The sequence below is a fragment of the Chiroxiphia lanceolata genome, chromosome 1, assembly GCF_009829145.1.
Source record: "Chiroxiphia lanceolata isolate bChiLan1 chromosome 1, bChiLan1.pri, whole genome shotgun sequence".
Lineage (NCBI taxonomy): Eukaryota > Metazoa > Chordata > Aves > Passeriformes > Pipridae > Chiroxiphia > Chiroxiphia lanceolata.
Window position 1 is genome coordinate 109,956,781 of NC_045637.1, and position 23,404 is coordinate 109,980,184.

The window sequence follows — 23,404 nt, forward strand, 5'->3', positions numbered from 1 at the left end:
TCTCCCATTAAAAAAAAAAAAAATTGCATAACGAGATACTTTCTTTGGCAACTGCTTCCTGACAAATATTTACAAGGGCAGAGCGGGAGCGCGTTTCCGCCGACGTGAGTGGGGCCCGCCGCCACCTTCCCGGGCTCCCCGAGCCTCCGGGATGAGCCATGGGCCGGGACGAGCCATGGGCCGGGCTCGGCGGCTGCCCCGTCCCAGCGCCAGGGACGATTTTCCACAACAGCCCAAGAGTCTCCCGGACTTGGCGACGGGGCGTTTGGGAGGACGGAGTTTCGCTACAGTTGGTGCCCTGCGTTTGGAGAAAAAAAAAAGAAAAAAGAAAAAAAGAAAAAAAAATTAAAAAAAAATTAAAAAAAAAAAAAAAAGGAAAAAAAAATAAAACTGCCAGGCAACGAAAAGCCAAATTAAACGCGGGGGGAAGGGGTGGTGCGAGGGGGAGAAGAAAGAGTCACGGTCGCCTTTCTCACCCTCCCCCTTCCCTTCCCAAAGCGGGACCCCGGAATGATCCCCTCAGCTGCATCCCCTCCCCTCCCTCGCCGCCTCTACACCCCTCGGGGCAGCAACTTCGGTCCCAAGCCGAGAACTCGGATCTCTCTTCCCCACCTCCAGCACAAGGTGTCAGCTCCGCGCTCCCCCCGCCCCGGCCAACCCAGCCCAGCCCAGCCCAGCCCATCCCGGCCTTCCACCGGTTAGTGCCGCTTTCCCGCTCCACGTCTCCCTCCGCCCTGGGAGCCGGGCACTATTTCTCCTCCTCCCTCTGCCCGCCCTGAGCGCCGGGAGCCTGTGGAATGCCGCGCGCGGGGCCCGGCCGCGGCGGCAGGATACACAGCCGGGCCCGGCGCTCGCTATAAGAACCTCCTTGTGAGCGACGCCATTTTAAGCCTCTCGCTCGGTTCGGCGCTGGGAGCAGCGGCGGCGGCGCTCGGGGAACACAAACACCGCCGCCCCGCACGGCCGCCACCCGGGAGGCAGCGGCCGGGGCACCACCGGGACCGAGGGACCGAGCGAAGAGGAGGAGGAGGAGGAGAAGAAGAAGAAGAAGGTAGTGGCGGCGGGGGGACAAGGAAGGAAAGACGGACCGGACCGGGATCGTCCGGGCAGCAGCAGCAGCAGCCGCCGGAGCCCGGGAGACCCTGCGCTCTCCCTTCCTCCAACGGTACTGCCGCTTTCTCCGGCGGGAACTTGGTGCGAGCCCGGGCCGGGCCCCCACCCTCGGTCCCGCGGCCGTGGGCGGGGGTCCAGAGTGTGCCCGGAGGGAAGGACGGGGCTGGGTGGGGGGGAGGGAGCGGGGGACGCTGCCTGAGTGGGAGCGGGGGTGGGAAAGAGGAGGTGGGGGGCAGGAAGGGCTCTTGGTTTCGGGAGGTCCGGACAGCTGCGTGGTTGCAGGAGCGGCAGCTGCAGCTCCCGAGGTGTCTCTTGGGAAGCTCGTCCTGGGGCGAGGGGGTGGCTCCTCGGGGCTGCGGGAGAAGGCGAGTCGCTGCTCCCGGGTCTCTGCTCTCTCCTGCCTTTGCTGTAGAGCCCGGAGTACTTTAATGACCCCTTTTGTATTATTATTATTTTAAAGGTGTCCCTTCTTGTTAATTTTGTTTTTTTTAGGGGAGTACTAACTCGCCGGTGGGCTGCAGATCCCCTTTGGCGATAGGAGGGGGAAGAGAGCAGGGTACGGGTTTATTTGTACCGAATATAATTAATCACGGTCACTGCAGTCAGCGGGAGATAACTAATCTGCTGCCTTGTGGGGTTTCGCTCTTAGTGGCATTGCATATTTGCCAGAGAGGTTATGCTGCTGCTTTTGAGTGTCGCTGAAATGAAGCTTCCCCGGAGCTGGAGCAATCAAATTAAGTTTTTTAACACCCACATTACCGAAGTCTCGTAGCGAGCGACTTGGGATCTGGGCAGTGTGGGGGCTCTCAAGCTGCGAGGGGAAGCGCCTGCTGCTTCCCGTGCCCAGCCGGGGGGACCGTGGTGGCTCCAGCCTCCCAAATTAACCCGCTCCTGAGGTGTTTGGATCAACTTGCGGTTACTCCTAGTACTATCTAGGGCACTTATTTCTGATTTCTCGAGGAATAGTGGGCTCCAGATGTGTTTGTTGGGTTTGTTCCCCTCCCCCGCTCCCCAAAAAAAAAACCAACAAAAAAAAGCTTAGTTCGTCTCTCTTTTGTGCGTGATTAGTAACTCCTGGAACAGCGAGTTTTCTTAAATTTAGCAAAACCTGGAATTCTTCCCTGGCTAAAACTTGATGTAGGACTTTGGGCTGCTGCTTCTCGATTCTCTTCAAAAAAAAAAAAAAAAAACCAAACCCTCCTGTGAAGATTCTCCCTTCTGAGAGGAAAGGACAATCTGGTATGGCGGGCAACTTGTGACTTTAGGAATAGCAGTGTTGATCTTTGTAATCAGCTACTTCTTGATCTCTTTCTCACGGTGCAGCCATTGTTCTGACACTGTATATTCCAGACATCTGTGGTCCTCCCATCCCCCAAAGTATGCGAGTGGTGAATGGAAAGAGGCTGGGCTGGTATGCTGAGGTCGATGGACGGGAAATCAAGGAGGGGTTTTAGTAAAACAGGATCTTTATGTGCTGAGACTATAGTAAAGGCAAAGGAGAAAACTACCTGAAAGAGTATTGGGATTTTCTTGATACTAAGTTCAGACACACTAGAGAGCAACTTGCCAATTAGGATTTTGCTTCTGAATGGCAAAAAAGTACTACTGCAAGGCAAGCACAAGGACCAAAACTTAGTGGTGTGTATTGAGCAAACTTTTATTTTGTGAATTTCAGTAGCAGTCCAGGAACCTAATGTTCATCTTGCACTTTTAATAAGAAGGTGCTGACAGCTGCAGGTATGTGGCTACTGTGTGGATTGTCTAATGGCTGGTATGGTTGCGAATGAGGCTACTTAAGTATTCAGGCAAGAGTTTAAGGCTCTCGAAATTCAACCATTCAGTACAAAATCATACTGTGTGTCTTGTTGTTCTGGGGTTGTTCTAGAGACATAACATATTTGCTTGTCTGTTAGTGCAGATATTTTCTGTTTAGGTATAAACTAATATGGTTAGGAATGTTTATGTTGGTCTCTATGGCTGATCATTTCAACGGGTCTAGGAGAGAAATAAGTTAAAAGCATGTTGGAAAGGATAATGTCAAACTTCTTAAAACAAGGAAAGGATTGAATAAAAAACAAAGTGTAGAAAAGTCATTTCTTCAAATGTTGTGTTACAGCCTTATTAACCCAACTCTCCTTTTTCTTGCCTAAGTTATAAATAGACTGGGCTCTCTCTATGGTATATAGTCTACTACGGACACCAGCGTTTTGCTATGACTACGTGGCGTGTCAGTAACTGGCTTATCAAACCTTGGCCATGAAACCTGGTTGCCCGTCAGACATAGGATTTCTTTGTGAAAGAGATGTCTGTCTTTCATGACTTTACATTTAAATCAACATTCTGAAATAATGAGTCCTGAAGAGTTAAACTTGAGGTTTTGGGGATGTTAAGGCAACCAGTCAGTACTAGAGGCCTTCTAAAGCAATTTTGCAGTATTTTGAGGGGTAGAAAAGGAAGTGGCAAGAACGGGACAGGAAACATGGCTGTTGTAAGCTTCTGTCTCAGAAACCGAAGTCTCAATGTGTGGTCTGAAACTCCTGGATAAGGATGTTAATATTGTCTAGTAGGCAGACTTTTGATTTGATTACTGCAAATACAGCAGTAATCAAAATCACTTATGTTAATTTGTAGTTAAAGCTGGTGATGCAGGGATTATGGTGATCATGCAGTTGCCTGCAGCAAAACTTGTTCTGTGACTCTGGTAGCCTGCATACCGTGGCAGGAAAATCAGGACTGACCTTACTTATCTTGCACATCATACTTGATGAAGCCTGATAAAACCTTGTGAGAAACTGTGCAGGCAGTTGTGACTTGCTCTTGGGCCCTCAAAACATGTGCTTGCAAGCTCCAAGCCCAGTGCTTTGCTGGGTGATTGAGTGGGAGCCTAGAAATGGCAAACTCCTTGGCAGTAAATATTGCGTGTGACTCTTGTTGTCTCTTCAGATAAAATTATTATCCTGGTCACATAAGCAGGGCAGCATTGCTGGTTTTCCATTTAAGCATTGGAATCTTGTTTTGGGGTGCTTTGATTTTTATGCACCAACTGAATTGGTTATGCACCAACTTGCCAACATAAGGCAGCCTGGCAATGGTTAACTTTTAATATCCATTTCTGGCATTTGATTCCAAGGCAGAACTTGCTGTAGTCTGTGATCAGGCTGTAGCTCAAGAGGTTAATGTCATTAAAATATGCTGGCATTGTGTAGCCTGTGTTGCCTCTCATAAGAAGAAAGGTGCCAGAAAAGTTGAGGTTTGTTTTTGTTGTGGTTGTTTGTTGGTTTATTTGTTTTTCTGGCACTGACAGATAACTTCAAGTGCAAGGGAGAGAACTAATGGAAGTCTTTCTCTGGCATTTCTGTCTGTGTGGAACACCAAATTGATGAGGTGAACAGGTGAAACATACCTGTGGCTCTGCCTGCCCTCATGAATCTGTTAACTCTGGTTTGATGTGAAAGCAAATGCATCCTGTACTTCTGTTGCCTTGGGAAGTAGGGGTGCAAATGTTGCTTTACAGAAGAACTTTTTGTTCATGTCCCAAGCTGCTTTAGGAAACAATGTACACTGGCTGGATTAGTATGGCAGAAGTGAAGTGCCTATTCTGTTGCTTAACACTAAATCAACTCTGGAGCCTTGTTTGAGGAGTGACTTAGTTCACTTAAAGGTTGAAAGAGTTAATCCAGTATTCTACATTGCTGCTTTTAAAAAATAGTATGAGCTAGCTGGATTTTACTGGAGTTGGCAGTACTGGAGTGTGCACTGTAAGTGTATTTGCTGGAACCAGCATTTCTAGGCTGACTTACTGCGCTAAATAGACTTGTATAAATTGGAGAAGTTTGCCAACTCTGCAGCGACTGTAGCAAGTAGTTCTGTATTGTCCTGGCAAAAATTCAGGTGCCCTCCAGTGGCCAGAAATCTTAACATCCTAAAGGTGCTGATAAATGCAGCTGCCTTGTCAGTTTGCCTTAATTAAAAGCGAGTTGAAGAAACATCTTTTAGTGTCAGACTTCATTAGCATGTTTGTTGTTCAAACAGTACTTTCTGGAGTGTTGGTATGCCTATTGTAAATACATAGTTATTCTGACAGACAAGCAAAGACAGCCACTTTCAGATTCATAAGTATTTCATTAGTGTCAGTGCAATTATGACTAATCACTCTGGTTTCTTAAACCAGGGAGATTAATATTTAACATCCATATTCAGGGCTGGCTACGTGGTTGCAGCCTAAGAAGAACTAGATTATGGTAGATACTTCCTGGTTTGGAAGGGAGGTTGTTTTGCTAAGTCGTTGCTGTGTTAGAGTGCAAATTGATATTTTAAGTTCTTCTCAAACACGAGGGGAAAATAATTCTGTAACGTGGTGGCTGTCAAGCAACTAACAACCTTGTTAGAGATGTACATGATCGTGGTAAATCACTGCAGAACCATTAAGTGTCTTTTTGGTGCTCAAATCTATGTGGGCGTAGACACTTAAAGGGCTCACAGTGGTTTGTTATATTTGTTATTAGTGTTAAATGAAATATGGCATAATATTTGTCCAAATTATCATTGATTACCTCTAAATGGTCATGTTGGCAGCTTTTTTTCTTTTTGTATGTGGCTAGGTAAGACTAAAAAATGAATATGGATCCTGGTTACTGCCACCTCTACTGCAGACATCTTAGTGATAAGTATGGGCACGTGGACCAAAAGCTGTAAATCAGTGCAAATTTATTAAGTGAACCCTGCTGGCAAACTAAACTTTAGAAACACTGGCTCATCCCTAAGCAAGACAGACAGAAGTACACAATGTAGATACCTAACTGTGCTCTGCAAGTGAAAGGTGGGAACTGTCTAAGCTGTGATAACAAAACTGTTTTGCACAGCCATGAAAATACTCAAACCTAGTGAATGCTGCATGAAACCCTAACTGAAAATGTGTGCCAGCAACCTAAAGATCTCAAATCCACTGCTGAACAGAAGTGGCTTAATAACTGTTTTGAGGTTTCTTTGCTTGTGTTTGCGGTGCTTAGTTGGTCAAAACAATTAAGACATGAGAGTAATTGGGTTGATAATCTTGGTATGAACTTAATGCAAGTTCATAAACTTGAAACTGTCACATCAGCTGCTGTCAAAAGATTATATGTACGTTATGTGGACAAGTTCATTACTTTTGTTCTCAGGCTGGATGTATAATGCCTGATTTTGTAGTTGAAGCAGTTTTCACATTGTAACATTTAAGATTTTTATCAGCTCCTCTCTTGGATAGTCAGAAGGATACTTGGAGTCAATTTTGCCTAGTAATAAAGTGAAAGTTTTTGCTACTGTTGCAGTACACTTGCCAATGAAAAGCTCTCTTAAATCATTACTTTCAAACATGATCTGATAATTTCTCAACTTGAGCATGTAGAAACAACCAGTAATTTCCATAGAGGACAGATAAATACCCAGTGCAGACAGTGTTTTGTTTGCAGATCTTGTTAGAAACTGCTGGTATAGTTGCCCATGATTCTGAATATAAAGGATTGTGTTGACAGACTTCTTGCTTCTCTAGGTAAAGGGCAAAATAACTGTGCTGTGGATCCACACACTTCAGTTTCTGAAGTGGCACGCTCCAGTGCTGTGGTATTTCAGTTACTGCAGTGTAAGTGTGCTTTTAAGCAAGGCTGTAGGACTGTGTGAAAAGGTGCTGTCTTTGCATTGCATAGGATGCCCAGCCACGTGCCTCTGGCAGTATCAAAAAAAAAAAAAAATCTATGGGTCACCACTGATAGTTTTAAGAAATTATGGTGGTAGGTAGCTGCTACCAAGTCCCTTTTGACATATCTACTTGTCCTGTTGGTCTGTAACTTCTGCTAAAGTTGCTCTAAACGTGTCTGTGCTAAAGAGTGAAGTACTGTGTATCAAAGGTATCAGCGAACCTTTGTGATATTGCCAGCTTTGTTTCTGGGGAGGTGTCCTGGCAGATTCTACAGTTTGGAAGTTTTTCTCTTAGAATGATTGTGCAGAATGGTGCCCAGATGAACTTTATTTCAGTAACTTCCCTTTATGTGCTTGTTCTGAGTTCTCTTTCAGATTCTCATCATTTTGTGCATTAGTTATTTCACGTATTTGTCAGCTGGCAGTGGCTCTCAGACCAATGGTAACTGTTGCTTCATTGAAATTTCTAATGGGCTGTTTTTAAAAGTGTGCTTAAACCTTAGTAGCTGTGAAGACCGTGATGAATTGCACAAGCTGTTAGTGCCTAATGCCGTTTTAGTTGCTCAGAGTGCTGTGTTTGAGGGACAGGCAATGCTGCACCTGAAAGATACCTGTCTGGCAGGGAAATCTCCCACCTTTTGTTACCTGAACTGTCGGTGGAAAGTTGCATTTCAGTGATTGATTAAAACTGTGTATGTTCTGGGTGGCTTTCTGTACTTTGGGTGAGCAAAAGAAAATGTGGCTGTTGCCACATGTTATAATCTGTTATAATCTCAACTGCACTTAAATCTTAAGAGTTGTCACAGTTGAACCTTTGGCAAGCTGGCTAGGAAGTGTGATTCTTTACTAGCCTGCTTTCTCTTTTTAGGAGGAAGGGGAAGGTAAAGCAGATGAGTGTCCTGTCGTATCAGAACACTCTGTAGTGCTCCACTTCTAGTGAAGGTGAAGTGTGATAGAATGGAACCTCAGAGGTTTGTTGTAAAGTTCTTGTGGCCCCTTTCCCTCTGCCACGTGTGCTGAAGACTGGATGGATTCAAAAACAAGCTTGAGTTTTTGGAACTTGCAGCCTGAGTCTCTCCTTCACTAGACGTTTTTTGAGGAATTAGTTCTTTTTACAATACAGCTAACTCAGTGTTTCAAGTCTAGTCAAGATTTCCAGATGCCTGCATTTTAGTTCCATTAAGCAGTTGTAATCAACTTGGAGAAGTCTAGCAAGAACAGAAATATTTACTTGCTATTTGTTCTGGCTAATGAGCATGTGAATAGAAACTCTACTCTGTGCTTTTAATTGGTCTTAGATTGCTGAGATGACTGAAAATAGACAGTCCTAACACTTTATTTTGTGCTGTAGCATCAAATGAACTCTTAAAAAAAGGCTAGTGTAGGATGTTCTTTTGCCTTTGTTACGGGAAGCAATTTTTAGATAATTTCTAAGGCAGAAGACAAAGGCTGAAAAGCCAGAACAGTTGATGTAATAGCAAACTGGGATGCCTGAAGGAAAAAAAAATAATGAAGTGGAAACGAAGCAGCAAAGAACAGTGGCTGAAACAGAGGTAACTTGCAGTGAGTATTGGCAGATCTGTGTGTGTACTGTCAAATACCCCTCTTCCACTTTAAACCTGTGGGCTAGTTGGTTGCCTCTCTCTGCATGTATTAAGGAAATTTAAAGCTAGGAAGTTGGAATCTTTTAACCTTTGAGGTCAGTAAAGCATATACCATTCAGATTTCTTCATTTCATGATGCTTGATAGGAGAAACAGATCTTAGACTTTGAAGCGTTACTAATAAGAGAATTTAAAGACCAACTCAACACTGTTGTGTACTCTGGGTTCAGAGTCAAACTTACTGTGATCTGATTAGCTAAATCTAAAACAGAATGTATTGCTGTTTGCAAGGCATCTTCTAACTTTCTGCAGGCATCAGTAGAATGCATTTTCTGAAATATTCTAGCTTGGATAAATTTGAACTGGGTGGATTACACAGGATACTGAGATTATCACTGGAGTGAAGAAGAACACTAAGAGTAGCTTATTAGTTGGAGGGAATGATGCTAACTAAGCAAATATTGCTTGAGGAAATGACCACACAATTCTGTTGTGAGTTTAAAATTTATAAATGAGTGTGTTCTGTTGCAGTCCAGGATCAGTAAGATTGATTTCAGTGTGGGCATGTGGTGTGGCATTCAGGTCAAGATTATTGGTAGCTCTTAGTTTTCAGTGGAACTACTGAAATAGTTGAAGTTGCTACATCTTGACACAGCACTTGAATATAGTAATACTACTTTATCTCTTGCCATGACATTCCTTTTGAGATGGAAGTGAAGGCTACAGATCAGTGTTTCTACCATGTAACCCAAAAGAAGGCAGGAAAGTTTTAAAGCTCTGAAGACCCATGATGGGGCTTTTTGTTTTAGAGGAAAAAGGCTGCATGGTGTGACTTGTTTCCTTTTGATGTTACATACTGTGTAAGTTATTTCCATTTACTTAAAAATACCTTGTCATAAGCCATCTGAATATATTTCTACCCAGTATTAAATATCAGCCTGCTGAAGGCAGAAGGAAGGCTGACATTACTGTGAAATACATGAAATTTTATATTCTGATTTCTGGTATAGATAAACAGGGTAAATCCTAACTTTGCTATCTACAAATATCCAAGTAGTGCATGGCTTTGTTTAATACAATAATTTACAGCCTAAAACATCATTTGAGAGCCAGTTTTCAATGAGTTTCATAGTTGTTTTTGTCCATCCAGGTCCTTAAAGCACTGGTGTGCAGAAGTTACCATTGGTGGGGAACTAATTTCGCAATAATCAATTAGCCATCAATTGCATATGGCTAATTGCAAAATAATCTGCACACACTGCATATAGCTGTTCATTTTAGGGTGGACAAGGTGGCTGAGGACTGCAAATGCTAATACTTGAGACAGAATACGAGTGGTCTTCAGTATTGTTTATCCTTGATAGGGAAATGTAATTAAGGAAAACTTGTATTCAATCCTGTGTGATACCTTTGTACAAGAAAAATATTTTTTTTTTAAATGCAAGTGTTCAGAGTGAAACTCAAGCATGTTATCTGTTCCTATTTTCAAATAAAGTATCTTCTGTTCATTGTGTAGAAAATAAATGTAAACACAGGCTGTAATTCCTACAGCGAGCTTCTAAAATTCCTTAAAACATACAACACCAAAACTGTACTTCCAGGACTTCTTATCAGTCTTACAGAAGCATCTGATACATGAAGGGCCTCCAAAAATATACTTTAACCCAGAGCTCAATAGAAACCAGATACAAATCCTCGAAAGTTTTCTTTTGACCATCTTGGATAGGGGAAAAGAGAACTTTATCCCCATTTGGATAAGGAATAATAAGTTTACAACAGATTAGATTGTGCCTTCATAAGACCTACAAGGGGTAGAAGTAGGTTTATTTGTTGTAAGATGTTTGTACAGTGGGATGGGTTAGACCAAAAATTACTTACGGAGGCAGGTCCACCACTCATGCCTAAAAGTGCTTCTATACCATGAAAGCTGATATTTCCACTGTCATATTTGTCTTACTTGGATGATTCTCCATCCCCCTGTTTTCTAAAACAGGCTAACAACTTACAGGATAAGATTAAAAAGACTTTTTAAAAAAATCCTTAGTTGGATGTATTTCCCAAATGTTCCACTTGAAAACTAAAGTTAATAGGAAACTTCCACTGCATTAAGAGCGAAATATAAGGACTTGGGTCTTCTGTTGAGATAACTACAGCACTCATTTCTATGGTGTTATGAGTTGTGAGCTGGTGTTGCCTGTGTGTTTTGGCTACAGACTTTTGCAGAGCAGATACACAGGTAACATCACTGTCAGGCATCTGCCTGAAAGGAAGACCAGTTATAAAATCAGACCCAGAGAATCCTTCCAGTAACACCTTGGGAATGGTTGCAATAACTTCAGAGCACTTGAAGAAATACTGTTTTCCAATATGTGAACTTCACTCGGAAGACGATTAGGAACTGCTTGTCCTTTGTAAATGTGTCATTCAGAACTGGTGATTAGTTTAGAGGTACAGTTGCTTTACCTGTCCTAGATGACATGTATAAAACCATGGTCAGTAGATGTGTTCCCTTTCAGTAAATCATGGTGATTGGATATATCAGTCTGGCTTTCTCACACCAGATTTAGTGATATGCTGCTCTTGAGTAAAAGATTCATGGAAGACTTGCAAACTGACTTGCTTTATAGTGAGTGACAGGGTCTGTGTGGGGGGAAGTGCTTATCAGATCAGTCAGGTGTAGTTTAAATCAATCTTAATGGAAAGAATTGTTCAGATTTGAGAACTGCTGTAGGCTTGTTGATTTCCTTGGCATGTGCCCTAACTATTCTCCAAAATCAGAAATTAATAGGTAGTAAGAAAAAATATCTAATACTTCTTCCATTCCTTTTGAAAACTAAGAAATTGTGTTCTGCAGTAACTTGAAATTATTAGCTCATAAGCCTTCTAAGCTTGCAGAACCATTTTTCTCAGTTTTTTTAGACTGGGACAGACAGTACACAATACAGCCTAGTGCAATGTCTTGCACTGCTCTTCATAGGAGTAGTTTAATACGTAGCTTTTAAAAAAAACCAGCCTCTGTTTAACCCAAATAGTTTGTTTATAAAGTATACTGAGGCCACCTGTCTCTTCCTCAGGGTTGACACCTGTATGGCTGACCTTGACACTAATGTCACTAATTGTGTGTCCTTCAATTAATTTGAGTAGGGGTAAAGGACCTGATATATTTTTCATGGTTGAAGAATAAAAGCTTAATTATCATTGGACTCTTTTTGTTTGTTTGTTTGTGTTTCCAGTACTGATCCAGTGTGTCAGGAAAATGAACAAGCACGAATGTTTGTACCCGTCCTGGTGGTGTTGCTCCCTTTGTAACTGTAGTGGTTAACCTTGGCAGTGACAAACAGGAAGACAGAGTCAGCAGCTTGCCTGGTACTCAGTCTCTCCACTTGTAAAATTAGAAGAGAATGTGAAGGGAAAGATGAGAGAATGTTCAGTTACAGAAAATTTACTCTGGCATACCTTTGGTGGGCAGTTATTTTGAACTTCTAGGGTTAAACCCAATTTCCTATCTAAATAATTAAAAACAAGCTACTGGGAATTGCTGAGGGGTTACAGGTGTATGTAATGCAGATTAGGATGTTAGAACTTCATGGTGGAGGTAGCAGGCTGATCTAGGGTCAGTATTCCAAAGACTGAATGTCTGACTGGTAATGCAGTTCTGAACACTTAATCATTGTTCTTCATTGCTATTTTGTAGATGTTCTTCAGCTTTATTTTGGAGTGGTGCTGCAGTTCAGTGGCTAGTATGGCCTGTTGGATTTTACCTAGTGGCACAGCTGTTCTTCTGATCTCTTCAGGCTGCTGAAATTGAAAAAGCCATTTCAGAGTGCAGTTGCTGTAAACCACTTGCCTTCATTTGTGCAGAATTCAACAGCAGAAGGAAATGATAAATGTCGTTCCCAAGCCCCATGTTGTATATTTGAATCCCAGGTGGTACTAAATTTCTCTAAGCGTAGTCGCCGCTCTTAACATACTGGTAGATGAACCAGTCAACTTCAAAACTAGTTTGGTATTAATTTTTTTGGCATAGTCCTGATGGGAGGAGACTGGAAAGGTTACAATAAAAATAGATCTTTTTTGTGCTAAGCGTACTTTGAATTCTGTATAGCAGCTAGATCTTGTGCAGTTTTCTGTTGGAAATGTCACGTCTGACTGTGAGGAATACAGGGAGCAAAGGTAGAAATTTTACTGTTGGTGCTATTCCGTTTCTTTCTGTTTGGAAGGTGTTAGTGGGGCTGAGCAAGTAATACTTTAGATCTGCAGAGAGCCATCACGCTTTTGTATAGGCACGTCCTCCACCTTAGTTACTCATTAGAATTTTTTAATTAATAGAACTGACAGCATGGCTAAGTCTTTCCTTCCCCTTATCACTGTTTCTCCCAAACCTTTTAACAGCATGTGCTAGAGGGACTGAAAAAAAATGGCTGTATTGTCAGAACATCTTCCATGCAGATTGTGAGGAGTAGCCTCTGAGTTGGTTAGTCTCTTCCAGGCTGTGGAGTAGGACCGGTTTAGGGACCTAAGCATTTCCAACTGCCTAACAGAGTACTTACTGTATGTTGTGTTATGTCTTATATCAGCTTAATGCTGCTTATCTGCTGCAGATGCAGATCTACTGTCCATTTTAAAAGAGCCAGGGAAGAGTTGCTGCCAAAAGTTGTGGGAATGCAGAGTCAGGACAAAAACAGCATTGGCATTTGTACAGCAAAGTAACAAGATTGCTCAGGAGCTGCTGGAGTATCTTGTAACTGGCTCAGAGACAGTGAAAATACAAGTTTGCCTCAAAGTTGCCTCACCTATTGAGTGAGACTTTAAAACTGTAGGCCTGTACTTCTGAAGGAAACTTAAACTAGGAAACCTGTCTTTACACAAATAGAGCGTCAAATGGACTTTGTTCTCCTGACAAACACTACTGCAGACCTGTCCTTTAAAGAGATTAGTGCCTTGCCTTTACTTCATTGTCCAGGAATGTTTGATCAGCACAGCTCTAACACCTAACTGGCACATTGAAAGCTGATTGCTGCAAGAGATGGTTTTGCTCACTGCACTGCTTACTTCTGCAAATGTTTCTGCTTGGCTGGCTCCCAGGATAGGCTGTCACCAGCTCTGTGTCTGTGCTGCAAACAGTGTTGGACCGGGGCGGGAAGGGCAAATGAAATAGAAGTTGTGGTGCTGTAGCCTTGTATTTCTCTTTCTGGGTTAGTGAAGAGACAACTGAGACAACTGCAGGTTTGTAGTACAGATACTTCCATGCTACTTGGTGATATCAAATGGAGGTGCATGCTGAAAATTTGGATAGGGCATTTGGTCATATTTCAGCCTCCTGCTCCCAATTATCTTGGCTTTCCATGCAAAAAATAAAAGTGAGTTTGGTGACTCAATGTGCGTGTAACTAAAGGACAGCATTTTTTTTTTTTTTTTTTTTTTTTAATGAGGCTGGTTCAATTTTCAATTTTGACTTCAAGGAAGAGTTTTGTGGCAGGAAGAAACCTTTCTTCTTGAGGTACAGAAAACAGGTAAAGGAGGAGGTGCCTAAATAGTTATAATTTACCTATTAAGGTAGTCTTTGTGCCACTGAAATAATAGCAGCTTGCTTTAACTTAAAGTCGTTTCAACTTTCTCCCTGAAAATTCATGTTATAGCCCTGTATCAAACAGTTTTTCTAGTATCTTAAGAGTAGTTTGTCTTTTGAGGGAAATGAGGAAGTCTGACATTTAGCCCTTGTCTTTGTGGCATGTCCAAGCTGTGGAATTTAATGTCTGGACTTCATCTTACACAAGGATAGAGGATTAAAAAAATAGCTCTGTCATGATCAGTCTTCAACTCTTTCTCTTGCAGCTTTAAGAGGATAATATATCTTACATATATTCTGACAGAAAAGGTCTGGGTGATACATCATGTTCTTTTGCGTGTCTGTCCATGGGGGTTTACTAATTAGCACTTGAGTATACTCACTGTAGTAATGAAGTGGCAAGATGTGGGAAGTCTTAGTTTGCAATTTTAGTGTTCTGATGTGAAATCCTGTCTTACTAGCTCTGATTAATGTTTAATAAGTTCTAACTTTGCTCTTTTTTAGGATCTCTGAAAGGGAGCAGGAAAGAGTTCTGGGAGCATAACAAAGAAGATGGCGACTCAAGGTATGTACTGCATTACAATTTCTGTTACTAGAATATAGCATGCTCCTTATTCCTCTCATTTAACTTTTCAAAGTCACTTGGATTGAATAACGTCTGCTCTACTACAGTAATTAATACCTTACCCTGGAAATCAAACCCGGAGACAAGTTTGTTGTCATAAGCATTTTGGGTCCCTTAAGTACAGTCAAGTACATAATCATAGTATGTGGAAAAAGGAACCTTTAAGCAGTAGATCAGGACAGTCACAACAGCAGCGATTGTTCTGCCTGTTTGTCAGGTTTAGGTGTCTGCATTGGCTCGAAGTAAAGCCTCAGTTTCAAATTGCTGTCTCGCTGTGCTGGGTTGTGGTAGTAGTTTATAACAGCTTATTTTAATTTAAAATCTGTGTCATCTCTTGTAGGATTAATACATGCTGGAGTAATTAAACTAAACTTAATTGTTCAACAATGATTTCTTACAGCTGACTTGATGGAGCTGGATATGGCAATGGAGCCAGACAGAAAAGCAGCAGTCAGTCATTGGCAGCAACAATCATATCTGGACTCTGGTATCCATTCCGGTGCCACAACAACTGCTCCCTCCTTGAGTGGCAAAGGAAATCCTGAAGAGGAAGATGTGGACACAACACAAGTGCTGTATGAGTGGGAGCAGGGATTCTCTCAATCATTTACCCAGGAGCAAGTTGCTGGTAAGGCCTTTTCTATTACACTGGTTTGCTTACACATGCAGTTCAATGATACAGAAACCCAAACACTCAGTTATTGCCAATCTAGAAGATGAGCTTTTTATTCCTTGTTTGAGGTAATGACTTACCTTGTTTTTCAGATATTGATGGCCAGTATGCAATGACTAGAGCTCAGAGAGTGCGTGCAGCTATGTTCCCCGAAACGCTGGATGAAGGAATGCAAATCCCATCCACGCAGTTTGATGCAGCTCATCCAACTAATGTGCAACGCCTGGCTGAGCCATCCCAGATGTTAAAACATGCTGTTGTTAATTTGATAAACTACCAAGATGATGCTGAACTTGCAACTCGTGCAATCCCAGAACTGACCAAACTGTTGAATGATGAGGACCAGGTAAGCATTTTCTTTGGCTCAGTGCAGCTTGCTTGTGGGGTGGCTTCAATGACGTTAAAACTGAAAGCTTTCTTCGTATATTTCTGTTAGGTGGTGGTGAACAAGGCTGCAGTTATGGTTCATCAGTTATCCAAAAAGGAAGCGTCTCGCCATGCTATTATGAGATCCCCTCAAATGGTGTCTGCCATTGTACGTACCATGCAGAATACAAACGATGTGGAAACAGCCCGTTGTACTGCAGGTACACTACATAATCTCTCACATCACCGTGAAGGCTTGCTGGCCATCTTCAAATCAGGAGGCATCCCTGCTTTGGTTAAAATGCTTGGGTATGTGACTGCTAAGACGGTACTTGTGCTTTACAGTTGGGTCTGGTAGGAGCAGGTGCTCATAAGGTTTTTTCCCTTCTTTAGGTCCCCAGTGGACTCTGTGCTGTTCTATGCCATTACAACTCTTCACAATCTCCTGTTACATCAGGAAGGAGCCAAAATGGCTGTCCGTCTGGCTGGTGGGCTGCAGAAAATGGTGGCCTTGCTCAACAAGACAAATGTCAAATTCTTGGCCATCACAACAGACTGCCTTCAGATCTTAGCTTATGGCAATCAAGAGAGCAAGGTAGGTGCCTCTGCCGTTGGAGTAGTTAAAACGAGCAAAATTGTGATGAATGGCCTGACACTTCCTGTGTACTGACCTTATTCTGAACCTTCAGCCACATGTGAGGTTTTTGCCAGTCAGTCCTGACCTTGCAAGAGGTGTGGGGTGCAGGAATTATTTTGCAGAAATGCCGTTGTGCTTATAGTGAGACTGTAAAACTTACAGACCATATCAGAAGATGGGAATGGCTTTCTAGGGATCTGTAAACTATGAGGGGTGTAAGCCAGCAACATTTGCTACCTGCTGATATGCGTAGGAAGTGACAGATAAATGTTATTTTTGTTGTCTTTCAGCTGATTATTCTGGCAAGTGGTGGACCCCAGGCTTTAGTAAACATAATGAGGACCTATACTTATGAGAAACTATTGTGGACCACAAGTAGGGTGCTGAAGGTGTTGTCAGTCTGCTCCAGCAACAAACCAGCTATTGTTGAGGCTGGTAAGTACCTTGTACCCATGGGAGCTTAAAAATCTATACAGTACTTCAAGGTCAGTTAATTCCACCAAGAACAGAAGCTGCCAGTATCAAAAAATGAACTTGAATTGGTCCTTAAGTCCATAACTAGTTTTGGAGGCCCTTAGTGTACAGAAGTAAAAAAGGGTGGCTGTTTTAAGTAATTCTACTGTTTTGTTAGCTGGGTGGCTTTAGTGGCTGAGTGTTGTCAAAACGGTCCCCTTGGAACATTTAAAAAGCCCAGTGTCACAAAGAGGACTTGGGGGTTTGGTTTTTTCCTGTCTGATAAAGGGCCTAGCCATATTACAATACTAATGACGAGAAGGATCCAAAAAAGCTTGAGATATGCGCTCACACCCTAAGGAAGAAAAAGACCAGACTGCTCACAACATCAGCATCAGAGAGTATGGTTTCAAATCTGAGTAATGCTGTCAAATATGTACCATCTTCTAGGTGGGATGCAAGCTTTGGGACTCCACCTCACAGATCCAAGTCAGCGTCTTGTCCAGAACTGTCTCTGGACTCTGAGAAATCTGTCAGATGCTGCAACAAAGCAGGTAAATGGCTCTTCTGAGGGATCAAGAGCAAAAGTCAACATAGTGGAAGAGAAGAAGGACTTAACTTTTTCTTCTCTCTTTTTTGTAGGAAGGCATGGAAGGCCTTCTGGGAACTCTTGTTCAGCTTTTAGGGTCAGATGATATTAATGTTGTGACTTGTGCCGCTGGCATCCTTTCTAACCTTACCTGCAACAATTATAAGAACAAGATGATGGTGTGCCAGGTTGGAGGCATTGAGGCTCTTGTGCGCACGGTTCTTCGGGCTGGGGACAGAGAAGACATCACAGAACCTGCTATTTGTGCGCTCCGTCACCTCACTAGCAGACACCAAGAAGCAGAGATGGCTCAGAATGCAGTACGTCTCCACTACGGACTCCCTGTGGTGGTTAAACTGTTGCACCCACCCTCACACTGGCCTTTGATCAAGGTAAATAATGGTTACCAGCTGTCAGCACTGAAAACTGTTGCTTTTTAAAATGTTACTTTAAATGTGAAAAATACTGTGTTCCCAAGGTGTTGGGGAATGCAATTTGTCTGATGGGAAAGTTGCTTCACTTGAGCAAATTAGTGTTGTCTCTTAGAGATTTAAGCATCTGAAATCAACTGATTAAAAGAAGAATCACTGAGAGCAAGCACATACCCATTGTGCTCTTTTATTCCCCACCCCCTTTCTTACCTACAGGCTACTGTTGGCCTGATCCGCAACCTGGCTCTGTGTCCTGCAAACCACGCCCCGCTGCGTGAACAAGGTGCTATTCCAAGGCTAGTGCAGTTGCTGGTTAGAGCACATCAAGACACCCAGCGACGCACTTCCATGGGTGGGACACAACAGCAGTTCGTGGTAAGTGGCCACCACTGATGTTACATCTCTAAAGGTTGTCTCTCAAACTCCTCATTTGTCAGTGCCCCTCAGCCCTGTATTGCTTGGTCTAAAGAACTGTTGTCTTATTTGCTCTAATTCACATTGTTCTCTGTGTGCTGATAATTCTCTCTTGGCAGACCTGAAATTTTTCTTAAGTAAACAAGAACGCCAAAAGCATGGTTCTTATATTACTAAGAACCCTCTTGAGCATTTAATTCTGAATGCTATAGATCACAGAGTACTGCCTACTCTGGCAAGGCAAGTAGTTCTCTACCAGGAAGCCAGAACTGCTTCATCCTTCTCAGAAGAATGGGTTTAAGAATGCTATCACAGCTTATTGCATATTGTCAAGGGCACTTAGAGCTGTAGAAGTACTGAGAAGTTGTGCACGATCCATACTTGTTACCTGTTTGGGTGCCAGGTCAGTGTGGCAAGATCAGTCTCAATTTGATTGTTTTTAACCCATTAAACACATTAGCAAAGGAGAAGTTGTCTTAGTGTGGGCAAATGAAAGCAGCATCTACTAGTACAGGAGTGTAGTTAATTCGTGCAGAGACAGGAAGGGACCTCTTTGTTACTGATAGTACTGTTTCCAACTTACTATGTGCCAAGCTAATCCAGGTTGAAGAAAAAGAGATGGTGTTATTAGACATGAAGTTCATCATAAAAAAACACTGAGGTGTTCCACTAAGATGCTTCACTTACTGAATTTGGTTGGATCTACTCGTAGCAGAAATGTTAAGTTTGAAAACCAGCAGTAGATGGTGGGTATGAGCCCTGTTAGGGAAAGGTGTATGTCCAGGGGACAAGTTTGGTTGATTTGTTGAAGCAGGCTGATTGGCTTTTTGCCAGTCATTTGAGATCATGCAATATCTCAACTTCAAAAAATGCCTTTTCTTTCCCTAACTAGGAGGGTGTGCGCATGGAGGAAATTGTCGAGGGCTGCACTGGAGCCCTGCATATTCTTGCACGTGACGTTCATAATCGAATTGTAATCAGGGGTCTAAATACCATTCCACTATTTGTGCAGGTAAGTAGGAGCTCAAGACAATGCTATAGCATGTATTAGGAAAAGAAGTAAAATGGATCTTATATGTCCTGGATAGAACTTCTAAGTCAGAGTGTGCTGAAGAGCTCATCAAGTAGAAGAGCTAAAGAACCCCATGTGTTTTGGTTGCAGTTGTTGTACTCTCCCATCGAGAATATCCAGAGAGTAGCTGCTGGTGTACTTTGTGAACTGGCTCAAGACAAGGAAGCAGCTGAAGCAATTGAAGCTGAAGGTGCAACTGCCCCTTTAACAGAACTGCTTCATTCTAGGAATGAGGGTGTTGGTAAGTGAACTTAAAAGACAGGTTTCATACATGTGTTAGAAAAGTTGCTAGAAGTCTTGACCTCTGCTAAAATCGCTTGTCCTTTTGACAGCAACATATGCAGCTGCAGTGCTGTTCAGAATGTCTGAGGACAAACCACAGGACTATAAGAAGCGACTTTCGGTTGAATTGACAAGCTCTCTGTTCCGGACTGAGCCAATGGCTTGGAACGAGGTGAGTCATGTCTTCTGTGCTAATGGTTCCTTGGGACACCTTAGTTCTATGTCCTCTCTTCTTCCAGCAGTGAAGTACAGATGCCCTCAGTGATATAGGCCCAGCTTTATACACAGCTGTGGGACTGTACCTTCTTGATTCTCTACGTGTTCAGGTTCAGTGAACCTGTGGTAAGCAGCCTTCAAGCTGCTTCTTCACTTGCAGATAGGAAGCGTCCATTCTCTGCTGGTGCTAAAGTGTGCTAGTGTGCAAAGCTGTATACAAGAACTTTGTACTTTTCTGTGCTGCTTGTCAAAGTCTAATGAACTCTGGATGCAAAAATAGAAACATGAGTGATATGAGGGAAGCATAATATAAAACATACCACGTGAGGCTTCTATCAAACCAGCAATGTAGGATTAGTAATCTTGAAGGGGGGATGCAACTTATGCTCTTAGAACTGAGTTTTCAGACTTGAATATGTTTGCAGGCTGATTATCACACATTGCCTTTCCTCGTTCTTAAAGGAACTACACAGTGAATTGAGACTGAAAACAAACTGTGTGCAAGGGGTAGAGGGAAGGCTTCACTAGTTCTTTGTCTTCCTGCAGATTCTTTAGATTCAGAAGCCTAGCTCATCTTATCTTGTATGTATCTACTATGTAAGGGATAGTAACTCTTTGTATTGTTTCAGTGCTTATGTCTCTGTTTTCCTAAAATCTGTATCTACCACAGGAATTGGGGGGGGGGGGGCTAAAATGGAATATCTCTTTGAGACTGGAGTTAAGCAGTTTCTCTGCAGACAGGCAGACAATTACTTCTGTAATTGAACAAATGGGAAAGGTTCCTTTAGAACTCTTAAAAGCTCTCTTGCTGACTTGGGAATATCCAAACAGCTGGCTTGCAGGAGTTGGGCAGATGTACCTGAGGAGCGTTCCCAGACCTGTCCCATCTCTTTCCTTCCCAAAGAGAGCCCTCCTTCCAGTGATCTGTGGATTCTTGTACCTAAATCTGGCTATTTCATGTTGCTTATTATACCTATGTTAGATGCAGATGCTTAGCTAAAAAGGCATTTAATGTTCACAGCAGTGCTGCAGTGCTCACTGCAGAAGAGTTGCTCAAAGGGATCTTGGGATGAGTTTCACAGCTTTTTAGACTCAGAATTACTAGTGCTGGCTGAAAGACCTGATGCTGAAACTGTTTTGTCATTTTTTGTGTACGTGTAGACAGCAGATCTTGGACTCGATATTGGTGCCCAGGGAGAACCTCTTGGATACCGCCCAGATGGTAGGTCTCTGCCGTTCCCCTTGACTAAACTTAAGTTGGATGAAGTCAAGTCATAGATTTTAAAGGAGAACTGCAAATGAGTGAAGAGTGAATTTACTCTTCAGCAAGGTATTGCAAACTGACAGGCAGATGGGGAACTGCCAGTTCAAATAACCAGTTCCTGCAACACCACTGGCAGCACTGAAATGGGAGCTGTATGAACATGCAAAACTGGTGTCTCTTGTCTGAGTCCTGTGGGAACAGCTCCCGCTGAGCTGTTGTTTACAGAAATCTTTTACATTCTTTACAAATGGACTTGACAATTGCAATAGTGCAGTTTTTCTTTAAAACAACAAAGCTGTTATTGAATGCATTAGTCTGTAATTGTCTATAGACTTGAATGCAAGCCTATCCCTAAGGATTCTGAGCTATTTTTGACTAGTCTTTTAGAAGCAAGTCTAGTCTTGGAGCCTGGTTTTGCTGCAGTATTGTTGAATTTTAGTACCGTCGATTGTGCAGACTAATGGCTTGGCTGGAATCTGCTCGTGCTTCTGACTGCAGTGTGCTTTGTCTGCAGAATCATACTGGAAGGCTGTTTCAAACAATGGAATAGCCATTAAGGGCAGGCAACAGATTGTGTTGAACTTGGCTGAACTAGAAAACAATTAGATGGCTACACGATCTCCTCACACACTGATACTTGCAGCTTCTGATGCATCTAACATCTGTTAACATTATGCTTTTTTTCCCTCTGCCACCTTTAACTTTCTTAGATCCTAGCTACCGTTCTTTCCACTCTGGCGGATACGGTCAGGATGCCTTGGGTATGGACCCTATGATGGAACATGAAATGGGTGGCCACCACCCTGGTGCTGACTACCCAGTTGATGGTCTGCCAGATCTTGGCCATGCCCAGGACCTTATGGATGGGCTGCCTCCAGGTGACAGTAATCAGTTGGCCTGGTTCGATACTGACCTGTAAATCATCCTTTAGGTAAGAAGCTCCAACCTTGAATTTAAAAACAAAACAAAAAGAGAAAAACAGCTGACTGGACTGAGGACTTGGTTGGCAGGGAGGGATTGGCTCGATTGGGTCCCAGTGTGCCAGAATAATGAATAAATGTTCTGGAAACATTCCATCAGCACACTCCAAACTGACTTCTGCCGTGAAGTGTGGAAGTAATTAACTGTAATGTCTTGTGCACTGGCTTCATGCAGTCTTCATGTGTTAGAACAGCCCTTTACTACTCAGGAGCACTGACACCTGTCTTTTTTCTCTTTGCAGCTGTATCATCTGAGTGAACTTGCATTGATTGGCCTGTAGAGTTGCTGAGAGGGCTCGAGGGGTGGGCTAGTATCTCAGAAAGTGCCTGACACACTAACCAAGCTGAGTTTCCTATGGGAACAATTGAAGTAAACTTTTTGTTCTGGTCCTTTTTGGTCGAGGAGTAATAATACAAATGGATTTTGGGAGTGATTCAAGAAACGAAGAATGCACAAGAATGAGTTGCAAGATGGAATTTATCAAACCCTAGCCTTGCTTGTTAAAAATTTATTATTTTTTTTAAATCTCTGTAATGGTACTGACCTTGCTTGCTTTGGAAGTAGCCTTTCCTTTTGCAGTAATTGTTGTTAGTTTTTTTTAAAGTCTCTCGTAGTATTAAGTTATAGTGAATATGCTACAGCAGTTTCTAATTTTTAAGGATTGAGTAAAGGTGTAGAACACTAATTCATAATCGCTCTAACTGTATTCTGAATAAAGTGTAACATTGTGTAGCCTTTTTGTATAAAAAACTAGACAAATAGAAATGGTCCAATTAGTTTCCTTTTTAATATGCTTAAAATAAGCAGGTGGATCTATTTCATGTTTTTGATCAAAAACTTTATCTGGGATATGTCTGGGTAGGGGCCAGTAAGAACTGTTTATTTGGAACCTTGTATTGGACAGTTTACCAGTTGCCTTTTATCCCAAAGTTATTGTAGCCTGCTGTGATACAGATGCTTCATGAGAAAAATGCAGTTATAAAATGGTTCAAAATTAAAGTAAACTTTTAATTCACTCTGTGTCAAATTATTTCACATCACAAAGTTTATTCATGTGTGTTAACAAGTCTCCTAAAAATCATCCTGGAATTACACAATCATTTAAGTACTTCAGAGGAGGGAGTCAAGAATCATTTCCTTTTTCAGCTCACTATGAAATAGTTACCCTTTGGAGCTTGGAGGTTTCCTACTGCAGTCCTCTGAGGCAGTATTCTTCCCCTTGACTTGCTCCTGCTTTGCTTTGGCAGGTTCCTCAGCATGGGGGAGGTCTAGCCTAGCAACTACACTTTGTGCCTGCCCTGCCAGCCCCACGCTCATTTCTGGGCTTCAGAAAGTGAGAACAGTGTCTTGCCTCAGTTCCCTTGAGCAGTGTGCTGTCACAGGGTCAGTGAGATGAAGATCCTTTGTGTGCAAGCTGTCAGCTGGTTCAGGAGCTTAAAC

General features: G+C 42.6%; 1 protein-coding gene across 3 annotated transcripts; it reads left to right on the plus strand.

Annotated features, from left to right (window-relative positions):
- The first annotated feature begins 889 nt into the window (after positions 1-889).
- On the plus strand, positions 890-22,979 carry CTNNB1 (catenin beta 1). Of its 3 annotated transcripts, XM_032687758.1 has the most exons (17): positions 892-1,165; positions 1,606-1,669; positions 14,466-14,526; positions 14,987-15,214; positions 15,352-15,605; positions 15,696-15,934; positions 16,019-16,220; positions 16,553-16,697; positions 17,166-17,269; positions 17,358-17,696; positions 17,952-18,110; positions 19,042-19,161; positions 19,312-19,462; positions 19,554-19,675; positions 20,881-20,941; positions 21,694-21,914; positions 22,206-22,979. In XM_032687758.1, the coding sequence occupies exons 3-16, from the start codon at positions 14,514-14,516 to the stop codon at positions 21,900-21,902; spliced, it is 2,346 nt and encodes a 781-aa protein (XP_032543649.1). In that variant the 5' UTR covers positions 892-1,165; positions 1,606-1,669; positions 14,466-14,513; the 3' UTR covers positions 21,903-21,914; positions 22,206-22,979. The 3 variants fall into 3 exon arrangements, with proteins under 3 accessions (XP_032543658.1, XP_032543649.1, XP_032543639.1); XM_032687748.1 differs by lacking the exon at positions 1,606-1,669; XM_032687767.1 differs by lacking the exons at positions 1,606-1,669; positions 21,694-21,914 and having other exon boundaries at positions 890-1,165.
- Positions 22,980-23,404: the final 425 nt, after the last annotated feature.